The sequence below is a fragment of the Anser cygnoides genome, chromosome 1 (assembly GCF_040182565.1).
Source record: "Anser cygnoides isolate HZ-2024a breed goose chromosome 1, Taihu_goose_T2T_genome, whole genome shotgun sequence".
In the NCBI taxonomy this organism is placed as follows: Eukaryota; Metazoa; Chordata; class Aves; order Anseriformes; family Anatidae; genus Anser; species Anser cygnoides.
In genome coordinates, this window is record NC_089873.1 from 65349730 (window position 1) to 65367384 (window position 17655).

Consider the following 17655-nt stretch of genomic DNA (forward strand, 5'->3'; position numbering starts at 1 on the left):
GCTAACTGGCTCTTGGGTCAGGCTGGTGGGGGTGCAGGAAGAATAACAATTCTGGGGCAGAAGTAAACTCAAAAAACAAGAGATTTCAGTACAAAGCTTGGCTGGTACGGATGAGTGGGGAGAAAGCTCCTTGGGGCCAGGCAGAAGTCCCACCCCATGTTCATCCCAGCGGGAAACAGGGCGACAGCCCTCCCCTTCTGCAAAAAAAGTGACCAGAAACATGCACAGGGAGCGCTTCGTGGCAGCTGCCTCTGGGCAGAGTGGCCGAAGGGCAAGATGCTGACACCTGGCAGCCATGGGGAAATAGCAAGCGCCTGCCCACATCCCAGCCAGTAAATAGAAATTAGCTGAGGCCGAGGACAGGGGGAGCGGCTGTATCGACACAATCCCCTCAGCTCCCATCCTGCGTGTCGCTGTGTGACCATAAAAGCGCTGCCTTTTTCCCAGAGGGATGTAGTGGGACATTGTGGCAGGGGCCCCAATGCCCGTCGGAGGTGTGCTGCATGTCACCCCAGCCCCTTCCCCTTCCCCTGCGGCGCCAGCAGCCGCACCACCAGACAGGCTTCCCCAGTATTTCCCAATCGGCCGGGCCAGCCTGCCCAGGGAAGACCTGACCCTGTCATGGGAGGCGAAAGCAAGAGCAAATGAGAGTGAAAAGAACATTTTTTTAGCTGTTTGCTTTTTTTTTTTTTTTTTTTTCCAGCACTATACAGGACCTCGGTATCGCACACTGAGTACTAAATATGCAAGACTCTTTCTTTGCTATATGGAAATATCCCTCAAGAAAGACAAAGTGACAGGCTGCCCCTCTTTACATAACTCAGATTTTGCAGTTCTCTTTTTTGTGGAGAGCCTGGCTCATTTAGCCAAGCAAAACACAAGCTGAGGGGAGTTATCACCACTGCCTGCAAACACTTCAGCAAAAGTCAATGGGAGCTGCACTGTAACACCGGCACAGGAGCAGATGGTGACAGGCTGGCCACGGCTGACCTGAAACTGGAAATTAAATAAAGGCCCCTCACTTTTATTTAAGCACCAGAGAAGCGAGTGGCTAGACCAGCCTTCCCCAAGGAGTACAGAACAAAACCAGGTTTTAAAAACCTGGCGACTTTTACAATCAATCTCGATGCGCTAGGAGGGATTTGGTGCCAGAAGCAGCCAGGACGGGGCTGGGCTCTGGAGGCAGGGGAGAGCCCCTGCTGCTGCCTGGCCTCGCTTCACCGCCCTGCCCCAAGAGCCGCTGCCCTCTGCGCCCGAGCCTCATGCATCCTCCTTCCCCTGCCTCACAGGATGAAAACTTTGCCCGAGACTTCAAACTCCTCGTTGCCTCTGCCACTTCACGGGGCTTTGCTTCAGGCCCATTTTGAGGGGGAAAAAAAGGAAAAAAGGCTGAGAAACCCCTTTTCCATCCAAGCAATCCCAAACACTCCCTAAGCTCTCCCCCAGCCACCAGAGGGGCTTGGCGGGCAGGGGGGGCCGGGGCAGGGTCCCAGGATGTGCTGCCTGACGGGGGACAGCACCCAGGAGCACTGCAGTGGGGAACAGGCACTGCTCACATGCAGACAAGAAACCTTCCCCATGGGAAGGGGAGCAAGAAAAGCCCTGCCTTTCGAAAGGGAATGAAATTCCCAAGCACCTGGTGCAAAGAAACAAGCACCAGGCAAGGCACAGCGTGAAAGTAGCTAAACAGCGGCTAATCCTCTTTTATGCCACTGGGATGAAAGCAGTTTAGTGAGGCCCATGAGACTGCCCCCAGCTAACGCCAGGGGATTTCAGCCCTGGTCCCCAGTGCCCACCAGCTCCCAGCCAAGTGCCGCTTCCCCCAGCCCTGCCCTTCCGGAGAGCCCAATTAGCAATTAATCACCAAACGGAGAGAGCAACTCCCTCCCCACCTGCCACCAAACCAAGCTTGAGAAAAACTTTGGGCTTTCATTTTTCTCTCCTAAAAGGCTGCCTTTAGCTAAAAGCAGGCACAACCCCCTGTAAAAGCCACGGGCAGCCTGGGTGGCATCGGTCAGGGATCACTGCTGAGCAGGGAGCCTGAGCAGCATCCGTGCACCACGCACAAGTAACATCAATGCCCTGCTCCTACTCTGCCTGCAGCACATCCATCCGTGTGCCTCATCTCCCTGCTGGGGATCCCAGTGCTGCTCCTCTGGGAAAATGTGCCTGGGGTGAGTCTTACGACTCGGGCACTGGGGCTGGGCAGGGATGTCACAGGAGGGATGCTGGTGGCACCAGGGCTGCACTCACCTCCGCCGTTCTTGTAGCAGAGGTAGGGGAAGCGCCAGACGTTTCCCAGGCCGATGATCTCCCCAGCCACCGACAGGACGTACTCCAGCTTGTTGTTCCACTGCCCTCGCTCCAGGGTCTGGTTCTCCTCCTCTTCCTTCTCCTTTTCCACACCAGGCTGCGCGGGCACCGTTTCGCCATTGCTAACGGTGCCAGGGACTCTGTAATCCATCCCACCTTCAGGAGGAGTTTCATTTGTTATGTTCACAACAAGCCATGCAACAAGGCCAAAACCCGAGCTATGGAAGGCAAGAGAGGGGAGAGGACACGCACAGACACCCACGTGCCAAACCCTTACTGGCTTGTTGCTTGTAATGATTCCTGCTGGACGAAAGGCACCAAGGGCACGTGTGAGATTTGACTGTGCAGTCCAAAGCCAGTCCTTAAAAGCCATTCCCAGTTTCATTATTTTTAAGTGACCCATCTCAAAACACTCCTGCTTCTGGAAGCACATCCTTCTACAGAAGCTCCCACTGCAGCACACCCTGGGAAACAGAGTTGGGGCTGGAGTGGGGTGAGAGAGGGATTAAACACATAAATAGATGTTTTATAAGGAATTCTCTCACCTGTTGCTGTTTACTAAGGTATGGTTTTACAGACCGTATAGTGAAAGCCAGAAAAGACACAAAAGTCTTAGATACGGAAAGTGGACAAACTGAAATGGGAGGGAAAGAAGCTTTTGCTTTCAGTGGTGGCAGCTGTTAGTAGCAACCTTCCCGTCTCTGTGGCTGCCATTTAGGAGGCTGGGGGTGTCTGGGCCTGTTCTTCGCGGGCAGGATGCCCTCCTGCCTTCAGAGCCCCGGGGGCAAAGGGCAAGAGCTGTGGTTCCCAGCAAAGCCCCATCCCAAAGCTGGGACTGCTGAAGACCCTCGCGCCACGGAGGGAACCTTCCTCTGCGTGGTGCTTGCCAGGGCAGCCCATCAAGCTCAGCCTAACGTGGGAAACTTTGACCATTCATTCACGCTGTCGCCAGGAGAGCAGGAAAAGGCACCGGCAGCAAATGACACTCTTCCCCCATCCGGGGAGGGGAAAAAAAAAAAAGAAAAACAGGCAAAGCAGCACTTTGACCCTCTCCCCCCACCTCCCTGCCCCTGCATAGCCCCCTGTAAAGCCCTTGGGGAGGTGGAGAGGAGCGAGAAGCACTGGCAGGAGTTTGACAGCAGCCGCTTGGAAGGATCGGGAGGAACCGTCGGTGCTGGAAAATGATTAAACGAGCAGAAAGCGCGCGGTGACCTCTCATCCAGCGCGGGCCCACGGGTGGGTGCGGGGGGCGGGTGGGAGCGCGCGGTTACCTGGCGGACGGGGCTGGCGGGGCGCGAGCTGGCGGGAGAGGCGAAGGCAGGACCGAAAGGTGCTGGCGATATAAAGCGTGGAAAGGGAAAAAATTCAGCCGTGGTGTAATCCTAGACTTCGCCCAACCCACATTCCTTCCCCCACCCCCCAGGGCCGGACAAAAACCTACACATGACTGATTTCATGGCCAGTGCGAAGGGGCTCTTTCCCCCTGCCTGCGAGCAGCTCTTGCTGGGGCCGCCCGTCCCTCGCCCTCCCTGCCGGCCGGTGGCTTTTTGGCTCCTGCATGGTCGCACGTGGCCGTGCCGCTCCCCATCGCTGGCCACGGAAGCGCGGGAGCACCTAAGGGAGCCGAAACCAGGGGCACGGCTGAGGTAAGAGCTGAAACCCCATTTAATGGGGTCATCCCACCGCAGGGTCTCTTCAGAGAGAAGGGGAAGTGGGCAAGGGGCAGTGTCCACACCGCTCATCGCCCCAGCAGCCACAGTCAAGCAGCAGCTGGAAAACCACGCAGAAGGATAAAAACCAGCCCCGGTGGCGCACAGGGCTGCAACATCAGCAGGAAGGAGGTCTTGGTACCGCTGCCGGTCGTTATCTGAAGGCATTACGGCCGGCCGTGCTTGGGGGCCATAAATAAGGCAAACAGAGCTGGATTTTGTTCACAGAAGGCATGTTACAGCTGTGATGGTCCAAGGATGTAAGTGAGACAAGGCTTTAAAATATTTTTATTACATCTGCTGCTGAATATCTCTGGGGCAAGAGAGGAAAAAAAAAATCATGTTTTTGGGTTCAGAGTCAGGCCTGCAAAGCAGCAGCAGAGCCTGAGCTGTAGGCAGCGTGTAGAGTTATTAGGGAAAGGAGAGGAAGAAAATAGTGCAGCCACATCGCCCATGTTAATCTGTGGTGGGCCCACATCCATACCGTGCTGGACTTCCCACAGGAAGAAACAGGGAAAGGGAACAAGGAACAGGACTGGATTCAGCCAAGGGGTGATCACGTCACTACAACTCCTCATCGTGGGGAGAGAAGGATGAGATATAGAGGGAGGCAGCGGGGGTCTAGGAAAAAAGGAAATGGCAGAGAAGATGAATACATTCACTACATCTCATAGTGCAGCAACGTACAGCATCAGATGAAATTCAGATTTAAAATGAAAGCAAATACTTCTCCACACAAGCACACACGCATAATGGATTAAATGCAGTACCCATGGCCATTGCCACAGGCCAGCACTCAGAAAGCGACCAGGCAAATTCACTCTGCTGCTGCAGCGATTTAAGCAGATGGTCCAAATAAAAACCAGCTTTAGTCCTCAACCCAGAGGTTGCTGGAAAATGGGGAAAACACTGCAAGGGGAGTTAATGCTGGAGGGAGAGGATGGGAGAACATCCATGGAGGGAAGCCATCTGCCAGTCAATAACATAGTTGTTAAACAGCAAGGGTAAGGCTACGTGGATTTAAAAATGAAAGCAAGGCCAAATAATGCCTTGCCTTGTGCAAAAAATTTGCATAAAAAGAGAGGAAAGTGAATAAGGAAACATTTCTCAAAACTCTTGTAGGCATCAGCATCACTGCACAAATATCCCTGGATAACAGTGATAACTACAGTGCACCACTGACAATATTCTTATCAACAATTTAAATAGAAAACAAACTAATTAGCAGGCACTAATGGACTATGATAGGAAACGGTGTAATCAGTAAGAAACTATTTAACTTCTGCCTGGTCAGATAGGACTGTGCTGAAGGCAACAATAAGTTTAAAATGAAAACAAGTATTCAGCAGAAACATAAGCAGCCAGGAGAAGTGTTAAATCTACAAGTGTAAAAGAAAGCCAGAAAATCCTGAATAAAGTGAATTTAAGTAAAATATCCCTTTACAAGTTTTCTGCAGAGAAACAGGAAAATGTCTATATGGTTGTGGGAGATGTTACTTGAGAGAGCTGAGAGCTTACAAAATAATTTTATCTTTTTACCGAAGATGAGAAGAGGACCAACACATATCACAAAGGATCATTTAAGACTACAGAAAAAGATGAGTTCAATACACATTTTTAAAATTGCAGAAGGCAGAGAAACTGGGAGGGACTTTAATCAGCCTGTCAGAGGCGATGAAAATCCAAAGGGAAAAATGCAAAGGATGAAATCAATCTAGCTGTCTGAGATTCTGCACCCATACAGATATCTAAGCCAAAAGTGGAAGAACTAGGACAAGCAGCATTAAAAGCTTAGGAAATAGATTTGCTAGAAACAAGTAAGAGATAGGGAATGAAGTGAACCTTTGAGGAGGGGACCAGCCTAGCTGAGGTGCGTGCATTTCTGCAGCCGGCGGAGCTCCGGGCACTGATGAGGGGACAAGAGGAGAGGGAAATGGCTCCCAGCCCCTAGCCCACCAAAGAACCATCAGGGGAGCCCCCACTGCTCCCAGGCATCCGCGAGGTGCAGGAGCTGCTGGCTCCATGCACGAGCCGAGCTCCCAAAGCGGGGGCCCCCAGCCCCACCTCCCCCTCTGCTTCCCCTCCACGCGGGGCAAAGCGGCCCCGGGCCCCGTAATCTCGTGAGCCACCCCCCTGCTTCCAGGAACACGATTTGCCGTTGTGTTATCTGGGAACCAAAGGCCAGAGCAAATACGATGCCTTTCCTCTATCTGATAACCACCGGGCCACCGGCCTCTTCAGCCTGAAAACGTTATTAGGCTTAAGTGGAAATGGCTGTATAGAAAGCCCAGCTCTCACAATTACGTGCAGGACGGGGATAAGTAGAGGCTGATACTGCGGAGAAAGAAGCCGAAATAAGCACAAAGGATTGATTCCTGCTTCAGCCGGCTTCAAAGAAAGGCACGTGTAGTTTGGAATAGCCATGGCAGAAGCCAAAAGTCATCACAAAGAGCCTGTGGGTCCCTTGGTGAGGGAAAACACTACCGCAGCCATTTGGCCAGCCCCAGACAAACGCAGCCTCCCCAGAGGATACTTGCTTTTAAATAACAACCCACACGATCAGGGTCCCGAGGCAAGAAAACCTGTGTCCATGCCGGGCGCCTGCGGGGTGGCGGAGGCTCCATGCCCAGGTTGTTGACGGTGCGAGATAGGTGCCTCTGCGGACAGGAGATAAAGGGGCAGAGCCCAGGGAGCAGCCCGAGGGCAGAACAGCACTGTATATATGCTTGTAATATAACATGTAATATAAGCAGCAGCTGAGTAGCAAGCAAAGACTTCAGAGGCTGGAGTCTTCGTTCGTTCTGGCACCTCCTACCTTGCTGCCACCTCCAGCAGCTACCAACAGCTCCGCGGGGCTCGTCTCTTGCAGCTTGCCAGAGGCTGGGCAGCCTGAGCAGACACCCACAGAGCGGCTGCAGGAGCAGAGCCTGAGCTCGGATCAGGGAGGTGGTAGGAACCACGGCCCTCCTGAAGACCAGTCATCTACCTCCCGGTGCGGAAATGGGTAGTTTGCATGGGAAGATAAAACTCGGCGGTTGGCTGTTGCAGCCAGAGAGCTAATTAGAGGGCATTGTCACATCAAGAACCATATGCCAAAGGAAATCATAATTTCAGCCTAACGATAGCAGTATTGTGCAAGTGGCCCAGAAGTGAGATGGAAGACCAGCAGATTATGGACAGCGTGATTCAGGGTGTAAAGCTGGGTATTTATTGGTCTGGGGACGATGGACTCTCCTCTGCGTGCCTTACTCCTCTGAGGTGAAGGTTCTCAGTCTGACAGACTGCAGTAAGAATGAAATCAAAGCCATTGACAGGGCTGGGATTTTTAGGTGCCCCTGCTCTCTGTCTGCCTGGAAGATGGATGCTCTGAGGGGAAAAGGGAAAGCTTTTCTCAGAGGTGAGACGTGGTCGTACCTGCTTAACTGATTCTTTCACAGAAAACCTGTAACCTGGTTTTAAATAGGCAAGGCTTGAGCAATGTTCACACGTCATCTCTCCACGCTTATTTATAGACTTTTAAAAATAAGTATATTTTTTAATTCAAGAGATGTACAGGGCCAGTAACTACTCAGAATGCAAAGTTTCCATTCTGGGAGAAAATCCAATGGCCTGTCTCATTTTGTCCACAAGAGACTAAGTTTTAAAAAGATTCTCAGAAGTCAGTTTTCTAAGCAAGAGATGACAAAGCAAAAAACTTGGCATTGCAAAGAGGTCAGTAGGAAATAAAGCTCTCATCCAGCTTTCCCAGCCTCCAAAAATCAAAGACAGTCAATTTTGCGAAGGCCTCCGTGCTGCCAGGAGGCATTACCTCTTCAAAACATCCTGAGCAGCCCCGGCCTCAGCAGGAGGAGAGCCAGGCCGAGCCCCCAGGCCAGCACAGGAGGGCTGTGCGTGGAGCAGCACCATGCTGGGCGCCCAGAGCCCAGTCCCAAAGCGCCGCCTGGGCAGGGCCGCCCTGCAAGGCTGTGCAGAGCGTCCCCACGGGGTGCTGCTGCCCCTCAGAAGGGGCTTGAGCCTCTTGTCTGCTCCTGCAGGTGCTGCCAGCCCGAAGGGCCTCTGTCTCCTCTAACCTGCTGAGGCCTCTGCAGCGCAGTACGTGGAGGCACGGAGCACAGAGTACCGCTGCAGACAGAAAATCGGAGCTCACCTATTGCAAATGTGCTTCCTATCACTCATCTACTGAGCTAGTTCAGTATTCGGTGAGGCTTTGAGGCATATATGAGCAAAATCCAGCACTTTTAGACATCTTGGCAGAGGGATAGAGTCTGCCTGAAGCAAGCTTTGCATTAGGACCTCCTGTCCACAAGTCATTACTGCTCTGGTGGCCAGTTGTGACATATCAAAGCACCAAGTCTCTTGTTTTTTTCCTCCAGACTTTGGCATTTCTTCCTCAAAAATTTAAGTAAAAAGTCATTTTCAAGTTTTGATCGTTTAAGACAGCCTTGCTCCTCAATTGATGAGCGCCAGATATGAAAAATCTGAGCTCCAGGTGAGACCCAGCTGATGCCTGAATCTAGCAGGTGGCATCCCTGCCCATGGCAGGGGTTGGAACCAGATGATTTTAAGGTCCCTTCCAGCCCGAGCCATTTTATGGTTCTGTGAAAGGTAACCCTTCCAGCCAGGTGGAGGAAGAGCAGCGGAGCAGAGGGCTGGTGCCCAGGCACAAGGCACAGAGATGAGCTTTTAGCAAAGCCATGTGCTGCATGGAGCGGGCAGCTTCTTGGGAGCAGCCTTCTTCAAAACCTACAAAAGGGATGCTGCTGCTCTCTTACTTCACTGCTTCTCCCTCCTCAATAAGACTCCAAGTTACATTACTCTATTGCCAGCATGAATTCAATTACTGAAGCCCATACGAAACAAAACCTGCAGGGGCTGCACGAAGAGGACACAGAGAGAAATCCACACTTATGACAGGTTTTCCCGTCACAGGTTATAACTCCTTCAGCCAGGCATGCTCCAAGCACCGCTGCACTCCTGATGGCAGACATTTCCTGGCCCCTGCATGCAGGGCATTTGTCCAGGTACTGCTCATCGCTCGTCTGATGAGTGCAGGAAACGGGTTTCATTAGGTCAGGCCCAGGCCAGACAAGCAGTTTGCATGACCATCAGAGAAAAAGATGCATGCATCCATGGTGATATGCCCAGATGGGGGAAATAATTAAAAATTTGGAGCCAACCAAACCTTGAATCTTGGTATTTACTGTAATTGGGATCCACGGGAAAAAGGAAGGCTGGTTTTTGATACTATTTTCCCTGCAAGCTTCCTAAAGCAAAGCTCAAGCTGTGTAGCAGTGTCAGCACACACCCTACTGCTAGAGCAGGAGCTGTGGATTTACACCCTAACCAGGGACTAGGGGTTAGCTCTTCCCCACCAGGGAGGGAAAGCAGCTGGGGAGGAGCACAGCTCGCCTACAAAGGGAATCCAGCCCTATTTCCTTTGGCCTCACCTCCCTTGGGATTTCTCGGGGCGTAATGGGAAGGCCTGAGGGAAGAAAGCAGAAAGCATGTGGAGGAATTGCTTCCAAATGGGAATCTGACCTGCTGGCTTCCTGAAATTGCCTTTTACTCAGTAAGAGAAAAAAAAATGCTCCAAGTTAGGAACTTTTCTGCTGCCAGGTAGTCTCTTCATTATTTATTTACGTATTTTCTAGTTCACTAACACCCCTAAATCCTGGGGTGCAAGGTCTAAGCAGACCATTCCAAGCGCGTTCCTACCAGAAGCCAGGGGAAATCGGTGCTCCTGTCTCTGATTCCCTGTGCACGCATGCATGTCCAGAAACCGTGCAGGATCCTTTTAAAGCACTTGATTGCATGTTTACTACTTAAAGCACAATAAACATAGGGAGAACTCTCCTAAATCCCTTAATTTCTTCTGCAAACCACAATCCCCTTTCTTCTGCACCTATGTTTCCTGGGATCAGGGCATCAGTGCCAGATTTTGTTTAGGTTCTTCCCTCCTTTGCCATCAGTAGGCTCTCCGTGCGTGTTCATTACCAGGGAAGTCTGTCCCCAGTCATTCCCATTTCTGGGGAAGTCTGTCCCGAGACCAGAATCTGTCCCTTGTGGCAAAGACTCTTTTCCCTCTGGCAAGCTACTCTGTGGTCTCCATTCCTACAGCAGTAATTGTGAAAAAGGCTGGCCAGGGCTATCTGCTATCCTTGGCTAAAAACTACAGAAAAGACTGTGGTGTGAGGTAATGCCCAGGAAACAAGCATCCCAGCTGTCTTTAAACCCTACCAGTCAGGACAAGAACACGGATAATGTTTTGCAACCTTCTAGCAAGAGGTGAAGAGCCAAAGTACCATGTGCTCACCCACAGGGTTCACCAGCAAGAGGCAGGGGTGCTGCTAGGTGGTGCTAGTGATTCTCAGGCACTGGTGCACATCCATTTTCTCTCCCAATAATGCCTCTAGACAAGGTTACAGCATCTATCTCCTGCCTCTTTCCTGTGCAAGAGACTATCAGGAAAGTTGGCAAGGAAATAATGGGATGCAATGCTATCAATACACTGATAACGCCTAGATATCGATCTCTACAGTGTTTTGCTCTGATAATGCCATTGCAGGGACACGTGTTAAGAGTCAGCTAACTAAATTTCCAGCTCTATAAATGGAAAAGTTGAACTGCCAGTTGACAGAAGTAAATATTGTGGTACTTGCTTCACGTCTCCCCAAAATCTGGGCTGTTTCTCAAATTTATCATTTGGATTTGCAGAGTCTGCGTTGCTATTACTGTGCAACAGCAGCAGCAAATGCCCACCTCCTCCAGGGAGGAGAGCGCTGCACCCGGTGCCTGGCAGGCAACTGAGCTGCTCCAGGACTGAGCAGGGTCTGCAGCAACTTGGTGAACCGACACAGCGGCTTGATCTGCTGGCACGTCACCAACCCATTAAAAGCTGATGCTGGGCTGGCTAACATGATCGGCTGTCTCAGGGACGGCTGCTCTCCTCAGATCCTAATACCCACAGCAGTTACTCAGGCACTTGGCTTTAATGGATTTTTCCTTTTTTTTTGTGGAGGTGTAAGGGGGGATATACTGACTGCCAAAAATCGGCTTCTGAAAAAGCTCCGATTTAGACATTATGCCCCATCTAGGATTAAAACTATTCACAGCAGCAAGGCTTTTGTTTTGAATGCATTCAGAGCATGTCTCCTTACAAATATTTCTGCTTTTTTTTACAAAGCCTTGTGACTTTCAATGCCTTTACCTTGCAACTTAACATTCATTTGTACCAAGACATCTCATTACCTAAGGCTCAATGCTCTAAATCTCTTGCTGTGCACTTTCCAGCTGTCCTACGCATTTATCACCCCCTCCAAAGCCAGCGTGGCTAGAATTTCGATAAGGGCTGAATTTATTGCATCTCCCTGATGACTATTGGCGCTCCAAGCAGAGTTCCTGTTTGGTTCAGGCAGGCTGACCAAACACATTCTTAGTGATTGCAGCTGGAGTTCCCTGCTCCTCGTTTGCATCTAATGGGACAAAGCCTCAAATCCTGCTTTTAGCAAGCCCATAGTTCTCAGCTTCTTACAGAGGCAAGAAATGATTTCAGAGGGAATGATTTTAAGAAACTTCTTCCACCTTTTAAAAATCTTTCATTTCCAGAGTACGAAACGACCATTGGTGCCTAGGGTGTCCTCAGCCAGTCACCATTTTTCCAAAGGCATGCAATGGACCTAGAATGACGGCAAGGCATGTCTGGTAAGCAACTGCCGAATATCCACCTTGTTTTGGCTTTACTTTGCTACAAATCTGCTAATAACTGTTATTAGGACAACACAAAATAAAGGTGATAGCTATCCTCGGGCAGCCGCCTAGTTAACAGCCTACTGCTGAACGAACAAAGCGGTAGGTTTCATCTTTTCTCCTAGAGCAAAGATTAGTTGTCCTCATTCATTCTCATTCATGTTATGCCTTTCTTATAGTGTAAAGAGCTGTGTAGTAAAGGGCTATGCATCAGTAACATTGACCACAACCAAACCAGCCTGGAACTGTGTCTGGATATGTGGGGCTGATGTAACTGCTTACCAGCCCACACAGTTTAGGTATGAGCAGCACTTGATGCAGCAACTCAGCTCTGCCATTTAAAGGTTTCTGTGCATCTTACAAACTGCAACTCCAGTATGTTTATTTCCTTCTCATCTTACATGCCACGATGATGAATGAAGAGCCCAGGAAATGTCTGTACAGAGGATCATTTTTCTGATGGATTTTGACAAACCCTTCTGCACATCACGCCCGTATTCAATGGAGAGGAGGGAACGTGAGGAGGATGCAGGGCAGCTAGCTTTGCTCCAGTTCCTTGGAAGATTATGGAGCAAATCCTCCTTAAAGTCACATCCACGCCCATGAAGGATAAGGTGACCAGTGAGAGCGACCAGTATACTATTAGCCCAATCTGTTTGCCTTCTCTGAAGGGCCCTGGGGAAAATGGGAGAGCAGTGTTTGTTTGCCCTGTCTTACAATGGAAGCAAATGCTTATGGATGAACAATCTACAAGGTGGGTGAAAAAATGAGTGCTCTGCTGTGACTAGCAGCCAACGGTTTGGTATCTAGAAGGCAGCAAACCGAAGTGGAATACCTGGGGGTTGGTAGTGGAAGCAATACTGCTTTATGTCTTACTCACCTGAGTGATGGGATAGAGTACAGACAACACCAAATTGAATGATGAGGGGAGGAAGGGAGCAAGAAAATCTGAAACATGGGAGCAAAGTCCATTCAGCTGGATCTCAACTGGCTGGAGTGACAGGCTGACGGAAAAAATTAAGTTCATCAGGTCTGTACCTGAGAAACAATAAACCAAAGGACCTGGGGGTAACAGTGGACACACTGAACAGGAGTCAGCAGTGTGCACCCTTGCAGCCATGAAGACCAATCCCATGCCAGGCTGCACAGGAAGAGCACAGCCAGCAGGTTAAAGGAAGTGATTTTTCCTCCTGTATTCAACACTTGTAAACCAGATCTGGAGTACTGTGTCCAGTTTTGGTCTCCTCAGTACAAAAACAGGTGATAGCAAACCTGAGTGCAGCAAAGGACCAACAAAATTGTTAGAAAACTAACATGTGACATGGCTCAAGGGAGGCTGAGCTGGGTTTCTTCATCCTGGAGATCAAGGCTGCAGGATCTTTAGTCTTCAAATACGTACTGGATAGTTATTGAAAAGAGGCAGATTTTTCTCAAAAGAAAAATTAGAAGAAGCAATAGGAAAGCTACAGCAAGTGAATGTGATTGAACATTAGAAAAAAAATTCACATCAAAGATGCTGCAAAATTGGATCAGGAAGTCAGAGACTGTCAAATGTCCATCCCTTGAAATACATAAAACTTAATTGGACACAGCCTTGAAAAATGTGACCTGCTGTGAAAATCAGCCCTGCTCTGATCAGGAGGTTCACCCAGATGACCTTCTGAAGTCTCCCCAGCCTAAACTATTCAGTGATTCTAAAAACAGAAAATATGAATGCAAACTTCACAGTGTGGCTAACAGAAGACACAGACATCTGTTTCTGCTATCTTGTGCTGTGTGAGACACGGTATTCTAATAACTCAAGTTAGTTTTCATAGCATCATCAATTTTACCTTAAGCCCTCATTATCAAGTAGTCCAGGCTACATACATATTCAGGTACAGAAACTCTGTAAAAAGCATAAATCCTAAAAGTAATGGTACTGAAGCTCAGGAGTGATGTTTATCTCTATGCAAGTAAAGCCACCCCAGTCCAGGCGCTTCTTCCTGAAAAGATACAAACCACATGGTTTGGATAAGATACACAACTCAAGTCCATTTTTTCTTCCTCACAACAGCTCCGGTCATTTCTTTGACCTTTTGTGTCAGACACAAGAGAAACAACATGAACAGTGGCTAATATCCTTCGTAGAATATAGTATTAAGTCATGTACTGTTCTAGATACACGAGAGCCAAGATTTTGTATATACTGAAATTTCATCTCCAAAGCATGAGATTTTTTTCCTACAGCTGTAGCAAACATTTAAGAAAATAATTTCCTTAGCTTAACTTTGGTTTGCTTCTTTGCATGTTTTTACAAAAATTTAAAACCCTAAGGTCTACAGACAACATCACAGCTGAAACTTCAAGTTTTTTTAAACCACTAACTACATTTCTACAGATTTTTCCAAAAGTCAACATTTATTCAAAAGTTTATACTATCAGCGATCCTTCGAGCGGAATTATGCTTTTAAAAATAAACGTTTAAACAGTAAGATGTAAAGCTAATAATGGTCTTCAGTTTATGAACACCTTACCCGAAAGCAGATGGGAGATCTCTAACTGAGAAAGTGTGGCAACCTCCTTTTGAAAGTTTAAGAAAAAGACAAAAAGAGCCTCCTAATACGATTACATGAAAAACAGCTACTAAGAATGTGACTATTTGCACATTACTTGCACATTTCTCCTGTTTACCGTTTTCTATGCCCGCTACAAGCAGAATGATTGACCACTGCATCATATAGCTGTTTGTCTCCTTCTGGTTGTGACCGCACCTTCTACTCAGAGAAACAGGAACATTCAATTCGTATTTACTAAAAGATCTCTTTCCAGTTGATGGTAAATTACATGTAACAAGGACTTTTATCACGACAGAGAACGTAATAATGGTTAAGAGGATATGCTCAACGGTTAACAGGATATGCTGACCGTATTTTCCCTGTTGTGTCACGAATTCTAGGAGTCATGAAAGAATACAGAACACTGGGATTCTTTATGAAATCTTGTGCTAGTCTACTTCTGGAACGATTAAACATCTGTGACAGAGAGTCTATCCACTCCATATAGGGAAACATTTATGTAGTACCATCAGTTAAAGCCTGAAGGAAAATAACATCTGTTTCAACCAGTTTACCAAAACTAAACGTACAATGAGAAGAAAAAACATAACTGGAGGCAAAAAAGAGGGTACGTCTAGCTATGGCATATACTCCTTCATAAATAAGTAAACAAATAATACTCTTAAGTCTTCTACGGTGCCTGTTCAGCCACATGCTTAACCACAGCTTGCTTTTAATACCGTTTTAGTCTTTAAGGAACAGGAATTAGAAGTCTGTGCCCAATTTGCACTCAAAAATCTCCCAAGATCCTGCATCTTCTGCCCTTCGTCCTAGTTCTTTTCTCTTGTACGACTTCCTCTTCCCAGGTAGCAGGCACAAATAAAACAAACCAATAAAGTTCATCTACCTGAGCTGAATTTTTCTGGAGGGGTGGACAATTCTGCCAGATAAATAAACTTCCAAATATCAGAGAACAAGAGAAGGGACACAGAACAGTCAAGACAGAACACTTTTGTTTTTGTCAATGTTTTTTTTTTAAATCCCAATCCAGCTCCTAGTAAGACTGGACACTACTTACAACACTCCTAGAACTGCAGAAGAATGGAAACACAATAGGGAGCGAGTGGAGGGGGGGACAAGACAGCCCAGTGGCTGGCTTCAGACATTCACATACACAAAGCCAGCACTGACTGGAGTCATTAAGGCCCAGATGCCCCACTAATAGGAACAAACCCAAACACAAAGGTAGCACATGAAATGTATTTACCTATTTAAACACAGGCAGCTGGTCAGGCTAGAATGGGGAAGGTAACTGCTAATTCCTTGTACTACAAGGAAGGAATGGAGTAAAAAAACCCAAGCCCACGGGCAGGTTTTTGCTTTGTGAACCTCTGTCTGTGCTGCTGGTTAACAGTGGTAAGTATAAAAAAATCAAAGAAAAATAATCTATTTATAGAACAAGTCAGTAGTCTGAGACATTTAGAAAAAAGTAAAAACAAGTCCTTCTTTAAAAATGGATTTACTAAAACAACTGTCACCCAGGATGACCCCAAGCCCTCTGGTCCTCTGGCAAAGCCAGGGGAAACTTCAGACAAGAACTGCTGCTGATTGTACACTGGTACACATCCAGCAAAGCCAGCAGGGAGGGGGATTTGCACTGCAAACAGTATCTGCAGACTGCTTGCTGGTATCGCTTGAGGCCATGCCCGTAGCCTGGTGATACTGGAAATAGTTGTGAGTGAAACTTTTCACAGAAGCACATGTCAGTGTAACCTCTGAGGTAAGTGGGCTGTCTTCTTTCCTTCCCGTCCCTGGTACAGATCACAGAAGCTGGTGCCCTGGGTGCTGTACCTCCTCGCCAGCTCCATCCTGCGTGAGACAACGTTAACGCGCAGGAGTGCAGAACTCTAAGCAAAGCCTAGAACAGGAGAGGGCACCCCTGGGGAAAGGGAAGCGCTCTGCTTTTCGCAAGCTCTGGTCTAGCTAGACATCTTCATCAATTTTTTTTCTGGCCCTCCACAGGACAGGAAGATCAGCTGTTCCCCACTAAGGAAAAACATTTGCTAGTGGAGTAGAGTTGGGTTTCTTTTTGGTAAACAGAACCTTTGCTGATTTCTGAGATCGTGAGCTCCTCTGCCCTTTAGCTACTAAACAGAAATTAAAAGCAATTCATCCACTTGCTCCCATCCTTATAGTGTAGTGTTAGCCGCCTGGATACGGAGGCACCTTAACTCTCCTAAGACATTGCCCTTCTCACTGGGTTGGCACGGGGAGGCAAAAGATAACTTCCAAAGTCACCTCCTTTGGGCAACCTGGTCGGGCTAAAAGCTCCAGCCTGAGCCCACCAATTCCAGGCCAGCTCCGCTGCCAACATGTACTTCTAACACCCTGAAGCGTCTAATCTAACAGCCTCGGGTTTGCTCAGTCTTTAAGAGCAGCAGCCACGCTCAAAGATGGAAATACTCAAGTCAAAACACTGGCTGGAGCTCCTAATGAGGCGGTGTCTGCATAGATGAGTCGGTACCACTGTGCCTTGACGTCCCCACTGAATGAAGGAAGCCAGCTGTAAGGAAGGGACCAACTCTGCTGCAGGTCTGTACATCCTTGGAAGAGAAGCTCAGTGGCTACATTAGCTTCAAACCCTCTCTTTCTGTAGGGGTTTCAGTGGTCCATTTCCCAGCAAGTTCCAGCCATCGAGTAGTTGCTAACTTGTCTCCTTAAGATCTTCCATTGGTAGTTTGTAGCTCAATAAGAAAGGAGGAGGTGGTGCATGAGCAGGGCTACTTGGTCCCTGCATCGGTTTCTTTGCACAGTTTATACAGATGTAATCCTCGTTCTCAGCCATTTCTGGAGAGACACCAACGCAAACTTGATGAAACCACTCATCGCAGCCACCATCACACTGCACCCAGTCCACCTGCAAGAGATTGTATCAGCAACATTAGGCACAGGCTCTATGAAGAAAGTATCTTCTATTAAACCCACCTGATATACTCAGAACACAAACGGAGTTTGGCACAAACTGATGTCCTACAGCATTTGTTTTAACAAGCTGCTTCAGTTGAGGAAGCAATACTCTTCCAACAAACCTTGTCCCTATTGCATCCTTAGCCCACCAGAGCTACAAGACTCCTACTAATGAGGGAGAGGACACTCAGCTGCCCTAAAATGAAAGACAGGTATACCAGAACACATTTAGGTAGGAGCATGCTCAAGGAGTTCAGTGTAAGTGAAATCCTACAAATACGCACGCTAACTTGCATATATTCCCTTAGACTGCGCTGTCAAGTGGTGGCTTTTGCAACTTCAAAATTACAGAAAACAAAGGGACTTGATTACCGTGGTTGGCT

At 48.3% G+C, this 17655-nt stretch overlaps 2 protein-coding genes across 9 annotated transcripts in view; both read right to left on the reverse strand.

Moving 5' to 3' along the window:
• The window catches only part of LOC106030949 (sodium- and chloride-dependent GABA transporter 2), a 37933-nt gene extending 23935 nt beyond the window's left edge, over positions 1-13998 (reverse strand). For 2 of the 7 annotated variants that reach the window (XR_007161459.2, XR_010828571.1), the window contains exon 1: positions 2254-3566. Coding sequence is in view for 5 of the 7 variants with exons in the window: in XM_066990227.1 (XP_066846328.1) it covers positions 2254-2746 (493 nt within the window). In the remaining 2 variants the exon portion in view is untranslated. The other 5 variants (XM_066990228.1, XM_048059006.2, XM_066990227.1 and 2 more) reach the window with 5 other exon arrangements.
• A 537-nt stretch (positions 13999-14535) lies between these two features.
• Positions 14536-17655, reverse strand: part of KDM5A (lysine demethylase 5A) — a 48653-nt gene continuing 45533 nt past the window's right edge. For both annotated transcript variants that reach the window (XM_048058942.2, XM_048058932.2), the window contains exon 28: positions 14536-17222. In XM_048058942.2, coding sequence (XP_047914899.2) covers positions 17010-17222 — 213 coding nt within the window. In that variant the 3' untranslated portion in view covers positions 14536-17009. The remainder of the gene's footprint in view (positions 17223-17655) is intronic.